Source organism: Artemia sp. Qi Xiang Cuo, chromosome 10 (genome assembly GCF_049724085.1).
Source record: "Artemia sp. Qi Xiang Cuo chromosome 10, ASM4972408v1, whole genome shotgun sequence".
NCBI classification, from domain to species: Eukaryota; Metazoa; Arthropoda; class Branchiopoda; order Anostraca; family Artemiidae; genus Artemia; species Artemia sp. Qi Xiang Cuo.
In genome coordinates this window covers 30,845,543-30,857,873 of record NC_142803.1, presented here as the reverse complement: position 1 = coordinate 30,857,873, position 12,331 = coordinate 30,845,543, and the positions used below count along the sequence as shown (strand labels likewise).

The window sequence follows — 12,331 nt, the reverse complement described above, 5'->3', positions numbered from 1 at the left end:
GCATTTGGGAAAAGTGGGTTTGGGTCGGGGGAGATGGTTACCCGTCAATAACTTTTGACGCTTAAAAAGTGAATTAGAACTTTCAATTTCAAATCAAATGGCCCCCTTCTGAAGTTTATACGAGCATTCCTTCCATAAGAACCATATATGCCCCCAAGGCATAAATTATAACCCTTGCCCCTGAAGACTGTGGGGTGCGTGTCCTGGTCAAACGTATAATTTCCAGAACTTTCAAACGTTGAACAAAATGGCTATATCAACATTTTGATTGGATGTGTTTGGGGAAATGGTGGGCTTGGAAGGGGTATCAGTTGCCTTAGAATCCCTTTCGACTATCAAAACGGGAACTAGCCATTTAAATTTCCAATCGAATGAGCCTTTTCTGAAGTTTCCACGACAACGCTGTCTATACAACACCTTTTATGCCCCCAGGGCATAACTTTCAACCGTTTTCCTGCGGACTGGGGGGGGGGTTGTCATCCTCAAAGACCTAATTTCCAGAACTTAAAACTACGTTGAATAAAATGGCTATATCAAAATTTTGATTGGGGTAGTTTGTGGAAAAGGTGGACGTGATAGGGGGGTTGGCTGCCCTCCAATCACTTTCGACTATTAAAAAGGGCACTAGGCCTTTGAATTTCCAATTGAATGAGCCCTTTTTGAACTGTCTACGTCAACGCTTTCTATAAGAACCTTATATGTCCCCAGGGCATAACTTACAACCCTTGCCCTGAAGGCTGTGGGGGAGTGTCCTCCTCAAAAACATAATTTCTATGTGGAAATCAACTACGCTGAACAAATTGGCTATCTCAAAATGTTGATTGGATGTGATGGGGGGAATGATGGGCGTGGGGGGGATATTTGCCATCCAATCACTTTTGACCCTGAAAAAGGGCACTAGAACTCTCGATTTCCAATCAAATGAACCACCTTTGAAGTTTCTACGACAACCCCTTCCATAGGAAGTGTCTCTGGGAAAAAAAAATAATAATAATAAAACATTGGAGCCGTATGGCCTTTACTATAGGCAACGCTATAGCGTTGCCTCTGATAAGAGAAGTAAAACCGAGCAAAACTTAATGTTTAAATTCAAACTTTTTTCTTATGTAGATAAAGACAGTAGCTGAAACTAATATAAAACACAAATTCTACTGTCTTTAAACTAATATAAAGACAGTAGCTGAAACTAATATAAAACACAAACTTCGATCAACTTATCTATGTCCCACCCATTTTAATTGTATTTTGGTAATATAAATATTGATCCTATTTACGATATTATATTAGAAAATGAACCCATATTCAAAAACAAAGTCTTGTAAAATGTCTAATAGGTTAGCTCAAGTAACAAACCTAAACGACTGGCAGCATCAAAAGCCTCTCAAAGAATTATGTCACAATAATATAATCTAGTTCATATGTTATTTTAAATTTTTAATCCAGTTCCTTTTGTGGTTTCATGAAGGTAGCTGCCAATTGTATATTATATATTTCAGGTTAGTCTATTTTAGGTATACAAATTTTTTAGTTATATTTTTTAGTTTTAGTTCCTAGTCTTTTTTTTGCTCTACGCTGAAGACGGATTGTTGTATACGGGCGAAAAATTGTGATTAAATTTTTTTTTCTCTTCGTTTTCATTTACTGGTCATAGACCCGTTTGCCATCTTTATATTCATTTCTTTGTTTTTGTTATGGCTGGCCAGTTCGGCTTTAGATCTTTTAATTATATTCTCGACTAAAATCAGAAACTTTTTAATTATTTTATAAACGTGGAAGATCCGATTTAATGAATGAATGATCTTTATTACCGATCTATAACAAAAAAAAAATAATAAAACGGCGGAGCACAATAAAAGAAAGGAAAACAAAACAAACATGTCGTAAAGATATACACAAATTATTAATAATTCCAAATCTAAAATAGTGTGCTATTCCACGGGTGAGAAGAGGACTGGTTACTTAGTTTCTGAAACTGCTCATCCCCGGCCTGAACCAGTTTTACCACAATGAAACGGTTAACGATGTACCTTATCTTGAACCACCGAGAGGCTTGAAGCAAAAACTTTACATACTTAAAATAGCACTTTCACAACACTCGCCTATCAGACTTAGTAAAAAGGTCCCGAAATGGGGTGAAATATAAAATGTGCAGGAGAGCCACACTATTATAGATTCGCGAAAGGGCTTTTCGTTCCAGATTAAGCTGTGATTGAACAACACTAGCACATGTAATTCTAAGTTTGCGTTCAGCATTCCGAAGCAAAACCTTCCGTGTCTTTTTAATCGAAGACCCAATCGGGAGACCTAAATATGTAAGTACAGTGGTGGGTGCCACCTCACTTTCACGTAGATACAAACTATCAGGCACATAACTCCCGTGTAAATTAAAATTGAGGACTTGGGACTTCGTAGCATTCATAATTAGTCCTATTTTGTTGATATCTATCAAATAGGTTATCAAAACTCCGTTCAAGACTAGCTATTATCCCGCGCAGATTTAACAAATTGTCCTCATAACAAAGCACTGATGTATCCATCCCTTTTGAAATGCAACAAGTAGGTAGGCCAATCTGTGCAGGAAGAGACGCGCTATTGTAGATAATCGGGGATTTGATGGCTCCTTGCTTTATTCCGGTGAATACAGCTAGCGCACTTTCCGAAAGTACATTTCCCAACTTCAAACGAACTTTTAGATGCCTATACATGCAATATAATGGGAAAATTACCTCAAGACTCATACCACAGCTATATAACTCCAACATGGCCTGCGAGTGTATAAGGGAACCAAAGGCATTCATAACATCGTAGGCCCCGAGAACCAGAGTGCTCCCAGATGCTTCTGTGTCTCTGAGTATATTACAGAGACTTCTAAGAGCATGGAAGCAACATAAACCCGACTGGAACCCAAACTGGAATGGTGGCATAATACACTTTTCTTTTAAGTGGTCAACTACCAGAAGCTCAAATATCTTTACGAAAACGCTTGACAAGGCCACTGGCCTATATGATGAACATGATGATTTTGATTTACTCTTTTTCAGAATTGGGTTAATCACTCCAATGCATAAACTGCCAGGAACGACACCGACGTTAAAAACCATTTGAAAAAGTAGTGCAAGGCGGTTATAGAGGAGGTCACTTGCGGCAATAAAATGCTCAGCACAAATACTGTCGGTGCCAGCTGAGAATTTCTTCTTTCTAAGCTTCAACATAGCCTCCTTAATAGCAGATGGTGTTGTCACAATAGAATGCGGTTTTTGAATAGAATTAAGCAACGAAGCCATCTCACTATCGAAAGAAATTTCTACACTGCTGTTGGATTTTACAAACTGACTTCTGAAAAGGGTAACCCACTCAGACTCTGGGATGCTACCGGAACCCTCATTGTTCTGCTTCTCAGAAAGAATACGAAACTTCCAAAGGTAATAAGGGTCATTTACAGTCTTCTCGGCAGTAATTGACTTGACCGCCGCTAGATGCTCCTGCAGAGCATTCCTAAATAGATTAATAGATGAGACCTAGTTCTTTAAAGTTTTCAGCGCTGAGCAGATGCCGGTTGAAAAATAACCATGATTAATTGTGATTGCACTCTGGAAAGCCCCCATACCCTACGGATCTTAGAACAGGTTTGCTTCAAAATAAACTGATAAAGAAACTTTAAAATAAGTTGAAGCGAATATATTAAAATGAGATTTTAATGTTGTTTTTTTTTGTTTGCTCACTTATGATTGCTGAGCACACATAATCAGAATAAAAAAGAGTTTCTACGCTACATGACAATCACTTTATGGAATTCTACATCTTGAGTGAGAACTTATCCATTCAACTTAGTTGTTTCGAGGAATATAGTCAGATATTAACATAAAAACTTCACTCACAGAATTTGTATTACTCAATAAGACTATTCTTCTGTCCTTCATAATTCGTAACTGTGCCAACTGATAATCGAATAAAATATTTCCAATGTTCTTGAATACGAGTAACAAGTCGTTATAAAACTCTTGTTTATAACAAGTTGTCAAGAGTTGAAGTTAAAACCTTGAAATAATATCTTTGGTGCGTTTTCATATATTTAAAATACAACGATCAAGTAGCAACTGGTTTAGATCGGTAAGAATATCAAGAGCCATTCAGTGGTGACGCTTCATCGTCCTTTAATTCTCCACTTAAGAAAGAAAACAAAAAGTATAAGTATGGGCCAAATAAAACCACACTTTTCTTCATAGGGTGATGTTGCTCAAATGGCCCTAACTGAATGTCGATATGCTGCAAGGCGTAAGAGGAGCCGAGATGGCCGGCCTGTTGTTGGCCGCTTTGGCCGAAGAGCTGGTGGTCAATTTCCATCAAGAAGACTTATTGCAAACAACATATTAAACTTCTGTGGATATAAGCAGTTCTGCAATTTTCCAATTGGATTTGGGATGAATTTAGCTCTTGTGGGTGTAGCAGGTGAGACAAATATCATGGTAAACAGAAAAAATTTGCGAGGGTCGTAATTTTGCTGTCTAGAAAGAAGGGATGGAAAGGAAGATATTAGAGACTATCAAAATATGAATAGTAAAACATAATTAAGTATAAAGCTAAACAGATTATTTTTAAACATAAATACAAATAGGTCCAAATCTAAAATGACTAAAGCATATATTCAATATTTGTAGCTGGTCTTTGAAACAAAGATGATATAATACATAGAAACAGATCAATTTTGACAAAATCAAGGTAAGCTTTGCGATAGACCGTATCGGAAGATCATTTGGCTTTATAGGCCCACTGATAAAATTTATGAAAGAAAAACACATTCGTGGCTTTAACGCTGCCATGCCAATCCTCTTTTGGTAGAAAACAATTCCACTACTTTGTGTGTTTTTTTTATGTATTTAGATACTGAGAATGCATTGGGTGCATTTTCTTTGAATTTAGTCTAAATTTCTAAAAAAAAAAGGGAAAACAAAATTATATTCTGTCACAAAAATATTTTGCAATTTGTGTCATTAAAACTAACGTTTCGAAGTTTTGCGTGTGCGTGGAATTCAAGAACCATTGTGTTTTAATCATCTACTTGCGTGTGCGTGGAATTCAAGAACCATTGTGTTTTAATCATCTACTTGCGTGTGCGTGGAATTCAAGAACCATTGTGTTTTAATCATCTACTTCGGCGCAAAAATCTTGAAAGCAAAAATCGAAAAAGGGCTTTTCAGGTTATCTTCTGAAATAGTTGTGAGTTATTTGTACCTTAAGTGTAGCCTTAGTTGTTACTCTTCATAGAAATTATGCAAAGAGTCTAGGGTACACTAGGAATTTTTTTGGGGGGGATAAGAAAATACAAACAAATGACACTTAAACAATCTAGAACCTTCTCGGGGATAGGGGCTGAGCTTCAGCCTCTCCCGTTTACGTAACTGGTTGCCTGTAGCAAGGAGCCATTAGCGTTCAATGCGTCATTTTTTATTTACTTTTATTTTCTAAACAACCACTTCATACAGAAGGGGCTGTTGAAAAAAACTTAACAGCGGGATTACTAACTGGGAGTCAAGAGTTTGAAGAATGAAAAGTGACTGGAGGGTAGCTAGCCCCGTTCCATGCCCTTTTTAGCTGCCCTTCCCCTAAAGATATAAAATAAAAATCTCAATAATCCAGTTTTGTTCAGATTGGTCTAAACGTCAAATAACTATGCCTCTAGGGATGACATTATTTGTGCAATTTCAAAATACTGGGAAGGGCAAATTTGGAGCCAATTTTACCGAATCAAGTGAAAAAGACAGTGAAAATGAAAAATTATATATTAAATAAAACTAACTTGTTATCCTGGATGCTTGAATTATGCAAGATTATCTTAGTTTTGAAAAAATTGTTTTGTAGATACTAAATTTCAGCTGGGATAGGGGGGGGGGCAAATTGGGTTTGTCAAAAGGGCTATGGGTATTAAGTTGAACTTTTCAGGGCTCGGTGAGGGGGATGTAGAACAAAATCATAAGAAACTTTTTGCATACAGGCTGTCAAAAGAGCGTGTGTGCCATATTTCAGAAACGGCTATGGTATTAAGTTGAAATTTTGAGGCATTTTAAGGGTGGTCTTGAACAAAATCAAGATGCACTAATTTCATCCAAGTTGGGCAAAAGGAAATCTGCGAAATCTCACGAGTGGCTCAGACAATCAAGTTGAAACTTACAGGGTGTGTTGGGTTGAACATTTTAAGGGATGGTCGATTAATATTATTCCATGCTCAAGATTGTAACATGATGAGCGTCATAATGGTGTCAGTTCTATAGAATCGCAAATATTATGCAGATTTTCAATCCATATCTTTGAATGATATTCCAACTTACCCGTCTGAAGTTCTATTGTACAACTGTTTTCAAAATTTGAGGCAATATTTTTTCCGTAATATAAGGAGCAAGCCAAAATTTTTATTTATAGGAGAAAAATTAAAAAAAAGTTTTATAAATATACCTTTTGTTAACTAATAAAAAAGAACCAATAGAAGTGAATTAAAAACAACCAGAAATAAGATTTTAGAACTTTTTAAACTTAATTAAAAAAACAAAAACAAAGAAAATCTTAAACGTCTTCTTTTTTATAACATTAATAAACTCAATGTTGCTTAGACTTCCAGGAACGAATATCAATTGTCAATCTACGTCTCATTAGTTCTTTTCAGTAATTTTGGTGATTTTCTTTCTTTTTCGTTGATGCTATAATAAATTAACTCACAGTTCGAAATAAAAAATGACACCAGTTAAGCACAAATGACGTTTTGATTTTTAAAAGGCATAAGAGGTATTATCCCTATTTTTGTTTGGGGTAATTTCTGTTCGTTTTGGGTTTCACTTCTCTATTGGTAGATATTTAAAATATCTACCAATATCTACCAAATTAAAACATATATTGTTTTACGCTTGAATCGTTATTTGAGTTCATTTCTGCTCGTCTTTTGTTTAATGAATAGGTTTATATATATATATATATATATATATATATATATATATATATATATATATATATATATATATATATATATATATATATATATATATATATATATATATATATATATATATATATATATATATATATATATATATATATATATATATATATATATATATATATATATATATATATATATATATATATATATATATATATATATATATATATATATATATATATGTAACAGATTTTTATTTTACTTTCATGCAATGCAAACCTCGTTCCTGTTTTAGGTTTTCCAGACATTATCGCTGCTGGTGGTGGATCTTCATCGTATGCGTCGGGTTAGAATGTGCAGATTAAACACAGTCAGCTATTTATTTAATTTATTATACTATTTTTGATTTGGTTTTTGCTTTTTACTGTTTACATTAAATTATTCTTCCATTTCTTTGTTTATTAAAAGACAGTCAAAAAAGGACAGGAAAATATCCTTAAAAACTTGTCAAGTTAAAAAGTTTATGATTTGTAAAAAGTTTATGTTTGGTTTTTTTTTCAACATCTTCCTCAGCACGCCATGAAAGTTCCACTGCAATATCCTAAGCAGTTTCTGGGACATTGTTGAAGCGTAATTTTTTACAACCTGCATGCATGTAGTTTGTTTGGGTTTAGTTAAACATCCTCTCAATATTCCCTAAGATACTTACCCTCAGCATTAGCAGTAGTAGTAGCAGTAGGAACAGTAGTACTTGTAGTAGCAGTAGTAGTAGTAGTAGTAGCAACAGTAGTAGTAGTAGTAGTAGTAGTAGTAGTTGTAGTAGTAGTAGTAGTAGTAGTAGTAGTAGTAGTAGTAGTAGTAGTAGTAGTAGTAGTAATAGCAGTAAAAGAAGTAGTAGCAGCTTGCAAATACTACCATTTGTTTACTTTTTCAGTTTACGAGTGGCAAACTGAAATATTCATAGCGTTAATTGATTTCTTAAAGGCGTTCGATTCAGTACATAGGGAATCACTATGCAGAATACTACCATATTAAGAACTCACAGACAAGATTATTAGCCTTATTTTGCTTTATACAATTACCAGCTAGCCGCCGTTCGAACCGACGATGGAGACCTGACGGGATGGTTCCAGATCAATTTTGGTGTACGACAAGGTTGAAGCAATAAGTTGGAACTTATTGCTTTGAGCTACTCCAAGGGTTTTGTTGATAACCCCTTTTGACAACCTGCATGCACACAGCGTGCAGGCTGGCTCCTTTCTTCTAATCAGTTGGGACACTCTCGGTTTCCCTAATCTGATCCAAAATTTCGTAGAGAGGCTTCGTCATGGCCGAGGCGCCATATTTCAATAATTCAGGTTGTACGCCATCAATTCCTGTAGCTTTGCCATTTTTCAGGTTGTATAGTACGGTTTTCACTTCCAGTAGGCTATTAGGTTCAACGTTGATTCCAAGATCGAAGAGTGGAACACCTGGTGGAGACTCCATGGGATTTAAAGGGGGAGGAAAATTAAGTACTTCATTGATGTATTCTCTCCACCTGCTATCAATATTTTCTTTCCTCGAAAGCAGTTTGTCAGTCTTAATTTGAACAGCGCATGCCTGCTTCGCCAGTCACCAGTGATCTCTTTGGTTATTCGATGTACCGTTCTACTGTCGCCTTTGCTGGCAGCCGCCTCAGCTTCGGCTGCTTTTGTCTCCAAAAAGCAACGTCTGTCATTCCTTGTGGACCGTTTTACAGCCTTGTGGATTTGTTTATATTTGGCCTTAAGTGGGTCTTTGTGGTGAGGGGTGAAGTTACTATCACAGGTGTCTAGCTGGATCTTTATATCTGTTCTCTCTTGCATGAGGTTCCACGAGCCATTGCTGATCAACAGTTCACTTTTCTTTTTTGCGTATCCAACCGACTCTTCAGCGGCTCCCCTTAAACACTTCACAATTAAATTCCACTTCTGACCCACTGGGACACCGGTTTCATCGGATGTTAGGTTTGCAAAGTTGTTAGAAAGGGCAACACAATGTGCTTGCCTCACTTGTCTATCCCGGAGCTTCAGAATGTCAAACACTTTCATAGTCTCTTTGCGCTTGGTAATAGCCTTTAATTTTAGTTTAAAACTAGCTATCACTAGTTGGTAGTCCGAGTATGAATCGGCCCTACGAAAAGTACGTACATCTTCCAGACAACGTCTGTGACGTTTTCTAATAAGAGCGTGATCAATTTGGCTCCTTGTAGTCTCATCAGGTGAAGTTCATGTATATTTGTGAATTTTACGATTAGGGAACCATGATATTCCAACAACTAGACCACGGCTAAGGCAAAAGTCTATTAATCGCACTTTGTTGTCATTTATCACACCAAGACTGTGCTTGCCAATCACTTCAGGGGCATAGCTGCGGTCATTACCAACTTTAGCATTGAAATCAACCACACAAAACGAGAATGTTATGTTCAGGTACTGAGTTGACTAGATCATTTAAATCAGAACAAAACGCATCATTCAAAGAATCATCAGCCTCATTCGTCGGGGCATAAGCAGAAATAACTGTCATTTTGGACTGAGAACTAGCGAAACGAGCTTTTAGCATCCTCTTATTTTTTAGCATAAATTCGAGTATCAATTTCTTAGCTGCTTTGCTCACAGCTAAGGCAACCCCAGCTTAACGCCTCCTCTCCTTTCCAGGAAGAAGACTTCATATCCATCAACATGCATTGAGCTAGAGCCTATTAGTCTTGCTTCTGATACAGCTGATATTGCGACATTATAGGACCAAAGGATTTTAATTACACCCTAAATGCAGCCAGGCTGGGTATCTGGATTGATCGTCCTGACGTTCTAAAGTGCAAGGCGAAAAGATTGCTTCGTTGTCAGAAAACGTCTCCGGGGTGGTCCATGGTCGTCATCTGTGAAGTCAAATCAGATCCGAGGCAATTCGCTCTCAATGCGAAAATCATCGTTTTTTACGGGAACAGGTGATTGGCCTGTCGTCCAACCCTCCTCCTTTTTGGCTTGGGACAGGCTGCTCCCTAATACCCCGGAAGGCATGGATCCTTGCAGGCGGAGTTGCCTCAATAGCAGTCACAATAGAAAGAGTAGTTATAGTAGTAGTAGTAGTAGTAGTAATAGTAGTACTAGTACAGGTAGTAGTACTAGCAGTAGTAGTAATGGTAGCAGTAGTAGTAGCAGTCGTTTCAGTAATTGCGTGTACATATTAGATCCGTTCTTTTGCATCTTACATCTAAGATCTCACGTCTTTCTACAAAGATTTCCGTTCTTTTAACTCATTTTTGTTCTAAGATCTTACAACTCACTGATGTTAGCAAAAAGTGTGAAAGACGCCATATTTCTGCCGTATAGAATGATGATGAGAGAACTTTGATGACATACTCATCATTGTTCTTAGATTGCTGATCAGAGCAGAATGATAAAAGACGTTTGCATAAGAACGCTATAAGATATAAGATCTAATATTTCACTTTTAAGAGTTCTTTGTCAAAAGATGTAAGATCTTAGCACAAAGATGAGTAAAGGAACGGCCCTATTGTATTTGGTCAATTGATCATTCCCCTCATCATTTCCTGAAAGTTCCAACTTAATACTCTAAGCCATTCCTGAGATAAGCCCTTTTGACAACCTGCATTGACAAATCCGTGTTTTCATTTAGTTCAAGATTCATCTTGGCATTTTCTGAAAGCTTAACCTGAATACCCTTAGCCTTTTTGGATACCAAAGGTCAAACATGTCCCCCCGATCCCTGATAAAAAAAATACTATTTATAAACAACAGACAAATTGTACAACTTACAACCCTTGCCCGAAGGCTGGAAGGTTGACATCCCCAGAGCCATAATTATGGATGCTTTCAACTATGTTTGAACAAAGGACTATCTTAAAATTTTTATCCGACGAATTTGGGAGGGAAAGGTACGTGGGAGGGGGCTGGTTGCCCTCCATTCGCTTTTGACCTTGAAAAAGGGAACTAGAACTTTCAATTTGATATCATACGAGCACCTTTCGAAGTTTTTATTACAACTCCTTCCATATATAGCGCCTAAGGAAAAAAATTGAATAAATAATACATTGTGCCCACTTCGTTTTTTACTTAGGCAGCACTATTGCGCTACCTATAATCGAAAAATGAAGACCCAAAACTAAAAAGGTAATGTTGTTTTCGATATTTACGAATTTCATGGGTTATATGCTATATTGAGTTGATTCAAACCATGATTGATCAATTAGAATCCACCTGAGAAACTTTGTTCTATATCATAGGTCCAAAACACTAGGTTCTGTGTCAAAATCCTAGGTTCCAGATTTTATGTCATGAGGCCAAAATCCATAGGGCAAATGAGGACCTATTTGACCTATTTGACGTTTTTGTAACGCTCTTTACCAGGGATAACCCGCGGTTTTTTCTATTAGTTTTGAGAAAGTTGTAGAGCAAGATTGATGTATTAGGTATAATTTTTTTTTTGCTTATTGTAATCAAAATGTTAAGTTAAAGAAAATCCGTGGGATATGCCATTCTCCCTTTCTTGGAAGACAAAATGTTTATTAAACATGAAGTTGGGGTGGGGGGGGGGGGGGGGGAGGGGTAATTTTTTTTAGTGAACAAAGGTGATTTTCAAGTCCCCCTGGAAAAAAAGGGAATACTAAATCTTGTAAACCAAATCTTAATAGTCAATTATCGCAACACTTACTATACTAAGGTCACCAAAAGCCGTGAATATTTATCCAATAATCGAAGATTCAATACTAAAACCAGCAATATTGTTTTTAAATTTGCTAGTTTTGTAGTTTATATATGGCTCCAGGTCGGGTCAAATCGGAAAATTGGCCAATGGGATTTGTCTAAGAAACCTGATTCTATTTCATACAAATATAGGGCTGTAATACCTGAATCCAGGATATTGAGATTGTAATATGATTTAAATAAATCGAATCATCTGTTGTTTCCTGGAAATTTTTCAAAATTCTTGGTGAGACAAAGAGAAAAACAAAAGGTGAGAAGGCCTAAGACAAGACTAAGTTTCTTATGAAACGGAAAAACGGATAAATAGCAATGTCATTTTCCACGTGGAACAAATGTGTGAGCACAATGTTTTGCAAGGTACAGACATGAAAATATTTTACAAAATATTTGGGGGGGGGGTGTAGTTCTTGAGAAAATAATTTTTGGCCAGAAAAACATCCATCTTTTTATCATATTGTAAATAGTTTGACTTTTTGCACCTACTATTCTTAAAAAGGATACCATACAGGGTGGACAACTCCTCAGCCTCACTCTAGCCCTGATTAACTAGAAAAATAATTATTTTCCAAACGAAAGTAAAAAGTAACATTGAAACTTAAGCAAACACAAATTATTTTACTATGAGGGCTTCTCACACTCCCCCCCCCCCTTC

At 36.5% G+C, this 12,331-nt stretch overlaps 1 protein-coding gene across 1 annotated transcript in view; it reads left to right on the top strand.

Annotated features, from left to right (window-relative positions):
- The window catches only part of LOC148947656 (uncharacterized), a 43,391-nt gene extending 36,017 nt beyond the window's left edge, over positions 1-7,374 (top strand). The window contains exons 3-4 of the mRNA XM_089095353.1: positions 4,227-4,449; positions 7,224-7,374. Of these exons, the coding sequence (XP_088951479.1) occupies positions 4,242-4,449; positions 7,224-7,279 (264 nt within the window). The 5' untranslated portion in view covers positions 4,227-4,241 and the 3' untranslated portion in view covers positions 7,280-7,374. The remainder of the gene's footprint in view (positions 1-4,226; positions 4,450-7,223) is intronic.
- The last annotated feature ends 4,957 nt before the right edge of the window (positions 7,375-12,331 follow it).